The sequence below is a fragment of the Mastomys coucha genome, unplaced genomic scaffold, assembly GCF_008632895.1.
Source record: "Mastomys coucha isolate ucsf_1 unplaced genomic scaffold, UCSF_Mcou_1 pScaffold23, whole genome shotgun sequence".
Classification (NCBI taxonomy): Eukaryota; Metazoa; Chordata; class Mammalia; order Rodentia; family Muridae; genus Mastomys; species Mastomys coucha.
In genome coordinates this window covers 39,870,579-39,885,346 of record NW_022196906.1, presented here as the reverse complement: position 1 = coordinate 39,885,346, position 14,768 = coordinate 39,870,579, and the positions used below count along the sequence as shown (strand labels likewise).

The 14,768-nt window shown below is 46.3% G+C and overlaps 1 protein-coding gene across 5 annotated transcripts in view; it reads right to left on the bottom strand.

The window, feature by feature from the left end:
* Nucleotides 1-8,529, bottom strand: part of Pcsk7 (proprotein convertase subtilisin/kexin type 7) — a 22,560-nt gene extending 14,031 nt beyond the window's left edge. For 3 of the 5 annotated variants that reach the window (XR_004111753.1, XR_004111754.1, XM_031345068.1), the window contains exons 1-7: nt 7,945-8,529; nt 5,983-6,102; nt 4,876-5,352; nt 4,186-4,320; nt 3,452-3,617; nt 1,679-1,769; nt 315-369 (exon numbers count right to left, since the gene is read on the bottom strand). Coding sequence is in view for 3 of the 5 variants with exons in the window: in XM_031345068.1 (XP_031200928.1) it covers nt 315-369; nt 1,679-1,769; nt 3,452-3,617; nt 4,186-4,320; nt 4,876-5,340 (912 nt within the window). In the remaining 2 variants the exon portion in view is untranslated. Of the gene's footprint in view, nt 1-314; nt 370-1,678; nt 1,770-3,451; nt 3,618-4,185; nt 4,321-4,875; nt 5,353-5,982; nt 6,103-7,944 lie in introns of those variants that run through there. The other 2 variants (XM_031345069.1, XM_031345070.1) reach the window with 2 other exon arrangements.
* Nucleotides 8,530-14,768: the final 6,239 nt, after the last annotated feature.

Below are 14,768 nucleotides of genomic sequence, written 5' to 3'. Positions count from 1 at the left end.
AAAAAAGAGTCTTTGGTAGACATATTCTGCTTATCAGATAACTGAGCAGGGTGAAGAATAGAAGCCCAGAATGAGATCAAAGAGAAACAAGCTGGAAGTTCTTCCATTCCTTCTCTGAGCACCAGGGTCCCACAGGCCCCCATTCCAAACAAGGCACACAGTCTTTCATGACAGGATGGATGGCACAGCTATGCTAAAGGCGTAAGTTGGGCACTATAATGAAGGTGGGATGAGAAGAGGGTTTGATTGATGAGTCTTGTAAAACTGAATAAAGAGGGTCCCAAAGGTTCCCAGCCTTCCTGCCCTGCAGTTACCTTTCCGAGCTGATGAGGACCATCCACTGTCTTCCCATCATCATCTGGGCCCCAGCTGTTGGCATACACAAAGGGAAGAGTAACCACATTGGAGATACCCAGTTAAGATCTCCCTGTCTTACCGAGCCACTCTCCTGCCTATAGCTTTTACTCTTCTCCCAAGGAACCCCATGATTAAAAGACACACGGTGTCAAGGGTCTATTTTCTTCTAAAGTGGAAAATGGAAGTATATAATGAGGCTCTTCTTTATTTGGAAATGTCCTAATTTAAGGATGACTTTATCTTCCCTATCCTTCCTCAGGTCCAGGGAAGCAGAAGACACATAGTGGAATAGGGACAGGGCCATCCTGTGATTTACAGAACTACTAGGCTTGATAAAAGCTGCTCAGTTTGCATAAACTTTTGGATTTTTTTTATTAATTAAAATTTATTTTATGTGTCTGAGTGTTTTGCTTGAATGTATGTACAAGTTCAACATGTGTGGAGTGTCCCAAGAGGCCAGGTTTCTAACCCACCCCTACCCCTAACTGGAGTGACAGAAGGTTGTAAGCTATCATGTAGTTACTGGGAACTGAAACTAGGTCCTCTGTAAGAGCATCAATTGCTCTCAGTCACCAAGCCATCCCTCTAGCTCCAAAGTTTTTGTTGTTGTTGTTGTCACTGAGACCAGTATCTCTGTGTAGCCCTGGCTATCCTGGAACTCAAGTAGACTAGGCTGGCCTTGAATTTAGAGATCCATCTGCCTCTGCCTTCTGAGTGCTGAGGTTAGAAGTGTGTGCTGACATGCCAGACAAGTTCTTGGTTCTTAAGTTGAGCAGGGCCTAAAGGTGTATGCTATGAAAGCCGAGTGACTGACTGATCCCAGAGGCCCATATAAAGGTAGGAAAAACTACACAAGCTTGTCCTCTGCTTGCACAGGGCATAACCCACCCCTACCCCCAATAACAATAGATTAAAGAGAATTTAAGAAATGTACTGGTTAGGGGAAGAACAGGTTCTATCAATATGACGGGGCCATTCACCCTAAACTCCCCTTATCCAGGCCCTAAACCGGCAGTCTGAAGCTTCAAGTGCATCTTTGCAGGGGCACTAAGCTCAGTGCACTTTCTTCTATGAGCATTATGAGTTTACACAACAAATGCAGCCATATTAGGACACTCTTTTTATGGCAAATTTAAGACTAAGCACCAAGTGGCTGCAAATCTAGATAAACGAGGAAAAATGGCATTATTAGCTGAGTCTAACAAGGAACCCCCACTAGGTTAGAGGCAGCCTGTTTTGCTATACTTTTTTTTTTTTTTGAAAGATTTGTCCCAGAGACTGGAGTCTCTCACCTCCTCACCTGCAGCTATCCTCTCCTTACCTGCAGCTGTAGATGTCATTGATCTGATAGTGCTTGTTGAATGCCACAGCCTCCATACTGTCAGTGAGTGGTCCATCCAGCACCCGGATACCTAGGTATTGAAGTTACACCAGCTCCTCACTGATTCTGGTCCCATAAGTAACTAGAAATAGCACACATTCCCCAAGTAGGGTACCAGGTGGTAGGGTGGTATGTATGGAAGATCTATATGTTCTTTTGCACTTTTGTGTGTGTGTATATGTTTCATAGATACATATGTGGGGGTGAGAATGCATTAGTGTGCATATGCATATGTGTCTGTAGGTACATTCTTCAGAATCCTTGTCTTTGACAGACGGCCTCTCACTGGGCTCCAGGGACCCAACTAAGTTAGGCTGGCTGGTCAGTGAGCTCCATGGATTCATTTGTCTCTGCGTTCTCAGTGCTGGGATTACAAGAAAATCCAATCATTTCTAGGTTTTTACATGGGTGCCGGGAATTGAATTCAGGCTTTCATGCTTGCATGGCAAGCACTTTATGAACTACACACCAACCCCATTTTTGTACTTTGGATTTTTATACCATATACAAGTATTACTAGTTCAAAAAATGGTTTTTTGTTTGTTTTGGACAGGGTTTCTCTGTGTAGTCCTGGTTCTCCTAGAACTCACTTTATAGATCTGGCTGGCTTCAAACTCAGAGATCTGCCTGTTTCTGCTTCCTGAGTGCTAGGATTAAAAGCATGTCTACTACAGCCTGTCTCTCTTTTTTTTTTTTTTTTTTTAATAAGACAGGGTCTTAGCCAGCATAGGCTTGTTTTAAACTTACAACATATCAGAAGATGATCTTGAATTCCTGATCCTCTTGCCCCTACTTCCCAAATTCTGGGATTATGTCTAACTTTCAAGTGTCCATTACTATCATGCTTGAATTCAGATCTAATGATCCTGAGAGATGGGAAGCACTGGGTTAGAATATAGGTAATCTAAGATTTCCTCTCTTAGCTTGGCATTTGGCATTTCATGTGGAACACCTAGCTTAGTGACTGATACAATAGAGGAATTAAGTAAATAGTAGTCATTCCCTTTGCTACCCCAGGGATGCTCAAGTTCTTCCTCTAAAAGGGACTAGGTCACATTGTGGTGATAAGAACAAACGAGGATTTGCAGAGTGCTGAGGCCCCCTGCTGGAAAACACGAGGGTGACAGCCAGCCTGTTGAGGCCATAGGTTCCTAGGGTACAGGAGTGCTCCTCCTTTCCCCTTGACTCACAAGACTGGGAGATAAAGAACCATATAACTACCTCTCTTAAGAGCCATACAACTAAGCTCTCTTAAGAGAATGGAGAGCAGGGGACTGCAGAGGTGGGACTGAGAGAGCAGCCTCCATAGATGTGGAGTTGTGGGAGGCAAACCATGAGGAGGCACTTGGTAGAATATGAAAACAGTAGCAGAGCACAGTCAACTCCAAGGAGGTGTCAGTGGTGTGGGTCAGGGGTGATTCGAGATACGATCAGAAACAGGAAAGAGACAGGTGCAGCGTGGGACCTTGAGCCCACAATATGAGCACTTGCACATTAACTGGTTTTATATTGTACAATAAATACTGTTGTTAAAAGCCCATTTGAAATTCCACAGCCCTGAAAAGTCAATGAGTTAATTAACTTGCTATGCTCTTACTCCTTACTTTAGGCTAGAAGCATTGAGAGTATGAAAAAGTAATTTCAGAATGGGGAAGGTAGAGAATGATCACTGTGTCCCAGGAGTGTCCCAAGGATAGGGGAAGCATGAGTTACCTGCTATTCGGCTCCCGTAGGCCACACCTACTGCACAGAAGCTGTTGTTGGGCACAGCTGCAATTTCTCCTGCACACCGGGTCCCATGGTGGTTATCATTCTCCTCATCAGGGTGGGGCATAGGATCTGGATCATTAGAGTTGAGGTCATAGCTTCCCTCTGGACTCTGAAACATTGAAGGGTCAACAAGTGGTTACTTACTGGTTTGAAAGAGTCAGTTCCTAAACATCAGGGAAAACAGGAACTGGGAGTTCCCACTCCCAAAACAGGGTAGCAAAGCCATCGCCTTGAGCAAACAAGGGTTATAAGATATGAGCCAAGGACACGGCAGAAAAACTGAGAAGGGCCAGGGTTATTTGTTTTGAATCAAACTTCTCTTTTGCTTGGTATAGGACTATGCCCACTGCTTGGGGGAAACCAGGGATAAAAGATTTCAGACTTTCTAAAAGGTCACACCTTAGCCAGAGGTTTTCGGAACCTCTAAAGAGAAAGTAGTTGCTTATAGGGCCATTCCCTGCTCCCCTCTTAGGTAAGTAGCAACAACAGGATGCAAGAATTATTGCTATAGACTAAAGTCAACTTCTGGGCCTTAACTGCAAGTTTGGAAAGCTGACTGAGAAAGGAGACAGAACACTATCCCCTCCCAGGCTGTCTGCCTTGGCTCAGTGCCTTCTAGGAAAGGGAAGAAAAGGGAAGGAGCAAGGTGGCAGCAGGGCTCACTCCAGGCCACTCACGTAGTTGGGTGCGATGTCCTGGACGGTGTGCTCTACTCCATCATCCACCACCACTACCGTCACCCCTCGCCCAGTTACATTTCGCTCCCACACACCTGTCACGTTGATGTCTCTTCCTGGGCTCCGCCGATTATTCTGTAGAAGACAGAAACCAACCGACACATAGCTGAGACCAGAGAGACAAGTTAACGCTACCCCTTCCCTTGGCTGCTATCTAAGAGCCAAGGAGAGGCTACAGACCAACAGGTTAGCGGGGAACAGAGCCCAGATGGGCACATGAGAGTCCTGCCCCTCTGATCGATTCTTGGACTCACTCGTGGGCAACTCAGGAGCAAAGTGGTGGCTAGGGCTAAGTGGTAATTACGCAGTGAAGTTAGCAATCAGCCTACACATAACAGGGTTCACCACGAGTAAGTCACTTTTCTAAATGCTTCACATACACACTCATTTGTTTTAACAGTCACTCCATGAAGTATGTACTGATACAACCTCCATTTTATAAGTGGGGCACAGAGAGGTGTACGGCTCAGCCAAAGGTACGTGCTAGAAAGTGGAAGGCTAGAGCAGGAGTGCAGTGAGTACATATACCCTCAGCACTGCCTTGCTCTTCACAGCAGACAGGGAAGGTGTGGAAAAGCCTCAGTTCAAAGCGCACTAGAGCAGGCCCTGTCTGTCTGAGGCTGTACTTACCAGGTGCCACTGTTGAGGGTACTTGGGATCATTGAAGTGGATGCTGCGCTTGGCCCTCTTCAGCAGCCTCTGTTCCGAGTGCCAGCGCACAGCTTCATGCCTTGCTAACACAGCCTCTGCCTGTTGTCGCATGGCCTCCACCTCCATGGCTTGCCTGTGCCCAGCTGGCTGGACAAAGAGGTAGTGCCCCTGGAGCTCTCCAATGCGCCCAGCATTTACCAGCCCTGCTGCATGGGCCACAGCATCTGCCTGTTGCGTCAGACTCTCTTCCTTCCTCTCACCTTCTAGGCTGTCCAGATGTACAGCCCAGCTTAGCCCCCCTGCACCCAAGATGTCAAGCCCACCTGCCTCTGATAGGCCCATGACCTGGGGAACCAGAAATATGATGGCTAATTCCAGCCAGAGGCGGATGGGCAGGCCCAGGCGGGCATCCAAGTGTGAGACTTTCTGCCTCCCTTTCGGCATCAGAACAGCAGGCTGCAAACAAAGGAAAAAGAATCAGCAAAAAAAAAAAAAAAAAAAAAAAAAAAAAAAAAAAAAAAAAAAAAAGGCCAGCAACTCTAGGACTCTCAGAGAGTGACTGTGGTCTGTTAGTGTGTTCCCCTAGGGAAGCCCAACACACCTCTTTCAAGTGAATAGTCACTTGATATTCATAGTCTCTTTCCCTCCCCTACCAATTACATTTGTCCCTAAGCAAAATGTTAACCTCTAGGTAGAGTATGAGCCAGGGCTAACCCCATTGGAGGACTCCTATGGCACAATGGTCCATCCATTGGTGCCTCAATAGCCTGGCATCATCCAGGGCTTGCAGGCTTCAGGCTGTTCATTCAGGTACTCCAAGTACATATTACTCTTATGACTGACATCATCAAGACCCCACTTCCTCCTCCCTCTCCTCCTTCTTCTTTTTTTTTTAAAAAAAAAAAAAAAAAAACCATGATCTCACTATGTAGATCATCAGGCTGGCCTCAAACTCAGAGATCCACCTGTGTCTACCTGGGATTTCAGGCATGAGCCATCACACCCAGCTCTATCTCCCTCTTATTTAGAGATACCATAAGTCTTTTTCCCAGTGGATTCTGCCTCCCACTGTGGGGCCACTCCTACCTGGGCACTCTGTGAAGTTTAGGTCCTGGCCTGGGTAACCATACCACACTCATTTTGTGAAACTGGAGGGAGATGTCACCTTCACCGTGAGCAGCATCAACTGGGAACACAGCTGCAGACCTGTGGACCCCAAGTACAGGAACAACAACAAAAAAAGGTGTTCCACCAAAACCAGCAAAGCAGAAGCTACAATGAAGGCTAGGCCTGACCAGTGACCAGTGCTAACTATCATTTTCAGGGATCTAAAACAGGTCACAGACTAGGAGACATCTATCACAATAAGGCTACACCAATACAGAACTCAGATATCCCACTTCTTGACCTATCATGTCATTCTCTTCTCGTTTGCTTCTTTAAAGGCTTAGCAAGACTTAACTGTTATCATCTCCCATTACAAGAAATCTAGCACCTCGAAGTCCAGATAGGAAAATCAGGTAGAAAGTCAGATACCGGGAAATAAAATGTAGCAGGTATAGATGCATGTGTTGGGGCTGGTGAGGTGGCTCAGTGAGTAAGAGCACTGACTGCTCTTCAGAAGGTCCTGAGTTCAAATCCCAGCAACCACATGGGGGCTCACAACCACCTATAATGAGATCTGATGCCCTCTTCTAGTGCATCTGAAGACAGCTACAGTGTACTTATGTATAATAATAAATAAATCTTTGGGCCAGAGCAAGCAGGGTTGACTGGAGCAAGCAGAGGTCCTAAAAATTCAATCCCCAACAGCCACATGAAGGCTCACAACCATTTATACAGCTACAGCGTACTCACATACATAAAATAAATAAACAAATCTTTTTTAAAAATGCATGTGGGTAACTGGGAGAGAGGAAATGACTGGAAAGAAGGACTAAGGAGCTGTCCCTGTCTCACCAAGTTGAATTTTCAGTGAGGTCACAGGCTCCAGCCCTGTCTTCAACCACCCAAAGGAAAAAACCCCACCAAATTAGAACTATCGAGCAACTGTGGGGGCAGGAACAAGGCACATGTGGGGTCCTGAGCTCATTTAAAACTCACTACTGTCTACCGATCTCACCCTGAAGCAGTCTTGGTATCCAGACATACACTCTGATGGTGCTGACTTAAAACATTTTGGAAAGACTGTTTACCAAAGACTCCTTGGACATCATTCACTCACTCTGTATACCAGGCTGGCCTGGAACTCAAGAAACCAGCCTGCTTCCGCTTCCAGAGTGCTGGGATAACAAAGGTGTGTGCCACCAACACCCGGCTTAAACAAGCTTTCTTTATATAATAAAGGTTGGCTGAGAGCTCTAGATTCTCTTGTTTCCACCCCTTTACTGCTGTTATTATAGATGTGGGCCACCATGCCCTTAAGTTCCCTGGCATATTTCCTCTCACATCCTTTCTGCCCCAGGGCTGCTTCGATTTGTCCCAAGATACCCAGGTGTCTTTCCTAGTCTGCATATAAGTAAATCCAGAGTCTGGTTCGAGCAGTCATCTGCCCAGGCAGGCTCCTACAGTCTCTGTAGGTTCCAACAGAGATTTCTGGAAGAGAAACCGAGCCTTTTTTCTGTCGCCCAAGGGCACAACAGCACTTACTCTCAGGCTTCTGAGCAAGAAATCTTAAGCACTTTCTGAAAACAGATCCCCATCTCCCTCAACTAAAGTAGAAGGGCACCTTTCCTATTCAAGATTCTGCTCTTAGGCCACCGTCCTTCATGCCCCTTCTCCCCGCTCACAGGAACCAGTGTTTGTACAAAGTTAAGTTTCCTGATGCCCCCTCCCAGCCCCCGCGGACTCGGCTGCTCCATGCAATGGGCCTCTCTCTCATTAGGACCAATGCTGTCCGGAACCTATGACACGGTCCCTCTGGGGTCGCCCACGCTAGGACCCAAGGTGCCCTGAGCGAAGCATCTCCTCCGAGGATGATGACCAGCCCTAGTCCACGGCCACCCGTACATCCGAGGTCCAGCCCGCTACATGTACTCCCCAACTCACCCACAGCCCCCGTTGCTACTGTGGCTGTTGCTGCTGCCGCCGCAGCCCCCACCCTGCGGAAACTCTGCTTCCCGGGAGCCGGAGGCCGCCACTGACAGCAACATCACTTCCGCCCGGTGCCGCAGCCAATCAGCGGCTGGGCCTGCGGCCTCTTGACCAGCGGGCCGAGCTCCGGCTTCAGCCGCAGGCCCGTGCGGGTTGTGGGGGTTCCCGCGCCCCGAATCCTCGTCGTGTTCTCCGCCACAGGACCCCCTCCGCCAGAGGGCCCTCGTCCTTCATGGCGTTCTCTGTAAGGACCATCTCGGTTCCGACCTCTAAACACCCCTCGCGGCTCTTCTCTGTCGGACGGCCATAGCCTTGAGTCTTTCCCCATAAACCTCCTCAGAAAGGCCTTCGCCTCTATTCGGCCGCCGTCTCCCTGGCCCGAGTTCCCCTCGGGCTCCGCTGGGTCCTCAGGGCTGTCCCTCAACAACGGCGGCTCCGTTGCCCGGTCGCTGCCCGTGCCTGCCGCCAGAGGGCGCCGTCGGTGGCGGCCGCGCACCCTGCGGGGCCGCTCCTCTCGCCGCCCCGGCCTCGCCCCCCGCGCTCGCGCCGCCGGAAGTGGGAGGTGCCGCGCGCGGGCCGGCGCTCGACCCCTCCCCCAGGCTCGGCCGCCCCCTCCCCCTCTCCGCCCGCTCAGGTGCGTCCCTTCCCTCCCCCCCCGCTTTGCTCCCCGGGGGCGCGGCGCGGGAGGTGTGTGCGGGGCGGTGCGCGGGTCGGGGCGGCGGGACCGAGGTGGGAGGGGGCGCAGCGGGGGGACCTGGGAGGGGGCGGCAGGGACGGGGGCGGGAGCCCGGCCTGGGAGTGAGACGGGGGCTGGCGGCCGGTGAGGACGGAGGGGAAGGGGTGGAGGTGGCCCTGGCTAGTGGCAGGGGCCAGCGTAGCGGCGGCTCCCCCGTGAAGAGTGGCGGTGACCACCCGGCACAGCTTCCCCCCATTGTCCCCTTCTGCGTCGCCGCCTGACTGGTGACCATCCCCTGGGTTGCGGGATTCCCTCGGGCATACTGGACTCCTCAGCCAGATGTGCGACCCCCACCCCTCTCGCCTTGGGCTCTAGCTGCGGAGCTTCACGGATGACCCTTGCCCGAAGGTTTTCGTTTATCCGGCATGGGTGACCCCGACCCTATTGGAGGCAGAATGTTTGCATCCGAGATGCAATAATGGCGTTTTGGGGCCCATTTTTCACCTAGGAGCTTTTTATTATGAGAGGAAACTGAGGCACTGAGCTGTGACTGTTGATTCAGCCTGACTCGGTATCTGCTCTTGTGCATTCTTCTGGGTTCAGAGGTATTCATGTGATGCTGTCAAAATAAACGCAGGAATGTGAGCTAATCCTACCTTTACCATCTACTTTTTCTTCTTACTATAGAAAGCTGAGTTTATTTTGCAGCAAAAAAAAAAAAAAAAAAAAAAAGAAAAAAGAAAAAGAAAAAAAAGAGATGCTCTTAAAAATAAAAATGTAAAAAATTGTCTTCTTGGGTTCCCTTACTTGAGTTACCATGTTTTCAGCATCTTCCTTTTCTCCTGTAGTAACCTGTTTTGCCACAATGGTAACTTGCTAGTGGGGCATTGGCAGATGCAAGATATTCCCATCTGTAGGGAAGGAATACTGTCAGGCTAAAAGACACCTCACAGAGATGGTCCAGGATGACCTGTTCTTGGAAACACCCTATCACTTAAATTAATAGAGAATGCTTTGACTGCAACAGCCAAAACTGATTTAAACATACTATTGATTCTGGACCAAAAAGGTCAGCTTTAATAAATGGTAATAGACAAGGTAGGTATGTGGACCATTCAGAAAGTCCTTATCAGATTATCGTCTGTTTGGAATGAGTGCATTTCTTTCAGAACAGAAGTAGTTGTTGCTTAGGCTCCTGCTGTTTATGCACATCCGACAGGTCCAGAGGGCTAGTGCTGACTGGGACTTAGGGCAGGAAGTGGCTTTTTATTACTCTCCTGCAGAATACTCTTTCTTAGGTGTTTGGAGGAACTGACACACTGGGCATTGTGCGGAGGAAAGCTTTCAGCTTTGTCACTTGTGTCCTTTCGTTTGTTTCTGAATGTCCAGAGTGCAGATGGCAGCCTCTGAGGTAGCTGGCCTTGGGGCCAGTGCTCCGAGTCCTTCGGAATCTTCTGCTTTGTGTACTTCCAAGTCAGATGAATCTCTCCCAGATGGCCTAAGGTAATGTGCAGACGCTTGAGGAGAAAGCTTATTTGGGTAGGGGGCTCTTGGGATGGGCTTCTGAGCATATTCTTTACTCTTTGGAGGTCTAGTGAAATTTCTGCAGATTAAAGGTTTTTTTTCCTCCCTCAGCTTAATTTTTGTTTTTAAGTAAGACTGCTTGGTTTTTGTATGGTCTCCTACATAGCCACTGATACTTGGGTAGACATGCTAGGTTAAGACAGGCATCAACATATCATAAATGCATGTATTTCCTTGATTTGTCTTATACCAACTCTTTGTTCGTTTAACCATTCTTGTGTGTCATGCACATTTTCTTTTTTCTTTTTTCAGACAAGGTCTCCCTTTGTAGCTCTGGCTGGCCTAGAATTCCCTGTGTAGACCAGGCTTACTTCAAACTCAGAGCCATCCACCTCCCTCTGCTTCCTAATTACTGGGATTAAAGGGATGAACTACTATGTGTGTCCATACCCATGTCTTTACAAATTATTATTTATTGTCTATTAGGTGGGATGGGATGGGGAGGTGTGTACATTTGGAGACCAAGAAGACAGCTTTGTGGAGTTGGTACTTTCCTATTATGTGGGTTCTAGGCATCAAAGTCATGTTACCAGGCTTTTGTGGGAAAAAAAAAAAACCCTTTACCTACTGAGCCATCTACTGATTTATAAGATACTTGATTAAATAGGTAGATCCTATCTATGTATATAGAGGATTATATACTACTGATATATAGCCTATATATTTACCTACTGAGCCATCTACTGATTTACAAAATACTAGGTTATATAGGTATATCACAGATTATATGTATATCTACTCATATCTGTTAATATATCTTTTTTTTTTTTTTTGGTTTTTCGAGACAGGGTTTCTCTATATAGCCCTGGCTGTCCTGGAACTCACTCTGTAGACCAGGCTGATCTCGAACTCAGAAATCCACCTGCCTCTGCCTCCCAAGTGCTGGGATTAAAGGCGTGCACCACCACCGCCTGGCGTTAATATATCTTATTGCTTACTGCTTCATATACATTATGCCTTTAAGTAAAATGTATTATTCTTTTTTCTTCCATCCAAATTTGTATTTAATTATATTAATTAATTTTTTTCTTCTTGAGACAGGGTCTCACTATGTAGTTCTAGTTGACCAGGAGCTGACTAGACCAGACTGACCTTGAACTTATAGAGATCCATCTGATTCTGCCTCTCAAGTGCTTGAATTTAGTGTTTGTTTGTAACATACACATCGCAGTTTTCATGTGAAGATCAAGAAAATCTGCCAGGATTAGTCCTCTTCCTTCACCGTGTGGACCAAGGGGAATCCCAAGTCAGGTGGTCAGGCTTGGTAGACTAGTGCCTTTACACAGTGAGCCATGCCACTGGCTTCAAGACTCTTTGTTGTTGTTCATTTTTGAACAACTTAGGATGGCCTCAGATTCACTATGTAGTCAAGGCTACATTTCTGTCTCTCCCTCCCAAGTGTGTGGGACACCACACTTAGCTTTTTCCTCCAAAGTCTTGAAAGCAGGAGTTGCAATTACCTTAGCTTTGCCTCTAATACACATAACTAATACACTGTTATGTACAATATTGAACTAAATTGACTAGGGGACCTGGGACCTAATATAATAGGTAACACTATACCAACAGCTGTGTGCACATTAACACACTCAGCCCCTATGCAAGTCCCAAAAGGCAGATGTTAATGTTCCTATCACAGGTGAGGAAACAGACTCAGAGAGGTTAGTGACTTGCCCAAAGTTACAAAACTGTTGGAGTCAGGGTTTGAACTCATGAACTCTGACTTAAGAGTCAATAGGTGTTTGTTTGGTTGGTTGGTTGCTTGGTTTTTTGAAATAGGGTTTCTCTGTGTAGCCCTGGCTGTCCTGGAACTCACTCTGTAGATCAGGCTGCTTGGAACTCAGAAATCCACTTGCCTCTGCCTCCTAAGTGCTGAGATTAAAGGCATGCACCACCACTGGCCAGCTCAGATATTTGTTTTTAAAAAGAGATATTTGAGAGCTGGGCAGTGGTAGTACATGCATTTAATGTATTTGACCAGGTTTATAATTAAGTTCCCTGTCTTCATTCCACAGTTGGCTTTCAAGAAGAATCACTGAATGTTTGCTGGAGGAGAGATTTTGTTTTAGTGACCTTGCTCCTCCTGTAAATAACCCTTCATCCATGCTCCTGTATTAACTCTAATTGAACTTACTGGTTCACTAAAAAAATGAAAATTAGTTGGGCTGTGCTGGTATATGCCTTTAATCACAGCACTTGGGATGCAGAGGCAGGTGGATCTGTGAGTTTGAGGCCAGGTTGGTCTACAGAGTGAGCTCTAGGACAGCCTGAGTTACACAGAGAAACCTGTCTTGGGAAAGAATAAATAAACAAATGACTTGAGTGCGCGTGCACAGATAGCCCGTTGTTGTGAGGGAAGAGCACTTCACCTGAAGCCTGTGTCAGTGCTAGCTTGGGATGTGTAAAGGGTGAACTGACAGACTGTTGTACACACTGCAGCAGGGAGGGAAGACAAGAAAGACATTTGATACAGACCTTTACATTTTTAATTAATTAATTATTTATTTATTTAGAGACAGATTTCTCTGCATAGCCCTGGTTGTCCTGGAACTCACCCTGTAGACCAGGCTGGCCTACTCACAGAGATCCTCCTGCCTCTGCCTCCTGAGTCCACTGGGATTAAAGGCAAGTGCCACTATGCTCAGCTAAGTTTTTCTTGATGTGCATTGACATTTTGCTTAAATGTATGTCTGTGTGAGGGTGTTAAACTAGAGCTAGAGTTAAGACAGCTGTAAGGTGCCATGTGGGTGCTGGGAATTGAACCCATGTCCTCTGGAAGAACAACCAGTGTTCTTAACTACTGGGCCATCTTTCCAGCCCCTAATTTGACATAGACTTAGCTTGTGAGTAAAAGAATAGCTGTGAATGTTAGATGGCATTCTAAGTATGCTTTAAGGTTCTCTGGAAAAAGTTCTGCATTGGCCAATTGTGATAGTACCCACCTTCAATTTTAGCACTTAGGAGGCAGAGGGAGTTGGATCTCTAAGAGTTCAAGACCAGTCCAATCTATTTAAATATGAGTGCCAGGCCAGTCAGGGCAACACTGTGAGACCTTGTCTCAAAAAAGAAAAGGAGCCCGGCAGTGGTGGCGCACGCCTTTAATCCCAGCACTTGGGAAGCAGAGGCAGGTGGATTTCTGAGTTCGAGGCCAGCCTGGTCTACAGAGTGAGTTCCAGGACAGCCAGAGCTACACAGAGAAACCCTGTCTCAGGGGAAAAAAAAAAAAAAAAGAAACAAAAACAAGTAGTAACAAGTAGTATATTGGTTCTGGCGTAGCTTACTGAACAATGTGTGCCTAACCTGTGCTGTTGTGTTCATTCCCTAGAATGAAATTAGACATTAAATGTCTTTGGCAAATGACAAAATTCCCATCCCAAATATTAAATTTTTTTATTTTATTTTTTTTCCAGATATTAAATATATGTGTGTTTGTTAGATGGAATAAAATTTCCATTGACAACTTCAATTGTGAATTCAAAAGTATATCTTCAAAGCTGAATGTGTTGGCTTATGCCTAGAATTCCCAGCATGTGGATGCTGGTATAGGATGGTTGCCATGGTTTTGAGGCTGGTCTGGGCTACATGTGAATACCATGTTCAGGCCAGCCAGAACTACATACCAAGATGCTATCACAAATGAAACAAAGTGAAATTTGACTCTCAGCTACTTGAGGTGATACTCCACTCTGGCAAACTGTTGAGTCGAATAGTGATTTTGTTCAAAGATCTATGTGATGTGTTTAAAGGACAATTATTATTTTTAGTTCAAGTAAATAAGTGTGTGTGTATGTATAGGCCAAGGACAACTTTTAGGAGTTTTCTTTTTCCACTGTGGGTTACAGGAACTTAATTTTAATCATTAGGGCAGATACTTACCCAGTGGGCTATCTAGTAGACTAGTAAAATTATTTTTGTGGAACATGAGATTAGAATAACAAAGTTGTGCCAGGAATGATGGTGCATACCTTTAATCCCAGCATTTGGAGCCAGAGGCAGGTGGATTTCTTTGAGTTCAAGGCCAGTGAGCCCCTATCCCAAACAAATCTAAATATTTATGAAATACGCATAACTAAGTTAGAATATGTAACTACTATAATTAGCATTGTGCTATTTTTTTTTTTCTATTCACAGAAGTTGTTGGCCTGGGCATTTATTTTTAGATCTTGAGGATCACTTGTTTTTAAGCACTTAGTATAGGTCACACCCAGAACTCTCTCAGGGTCTTACCTACCAGATTAGAATACCTGCAAATTGTTGGGTAGAAAGAAGTTTGTTCTGATGGAGAAGGCCTATAGCATCTAGTTTTGTTCTAGTGACTGTGTTGGGGATGTGGCTCACTAGTAGAGCACTGTCCAGCATGGGTTTGATCCCCAGCACTGAAGAACAGAACATCAGATTTAATCTTTTAGAAGCTGAGTGAAGAAAAAAATTTCTTTCTTCTGTGGTGCTAGTAGCAGAGTCCTGGGTGTGAGGCATGCTAGTCAGGTGACATACTACTGAGCTACAACTACAACCTCAT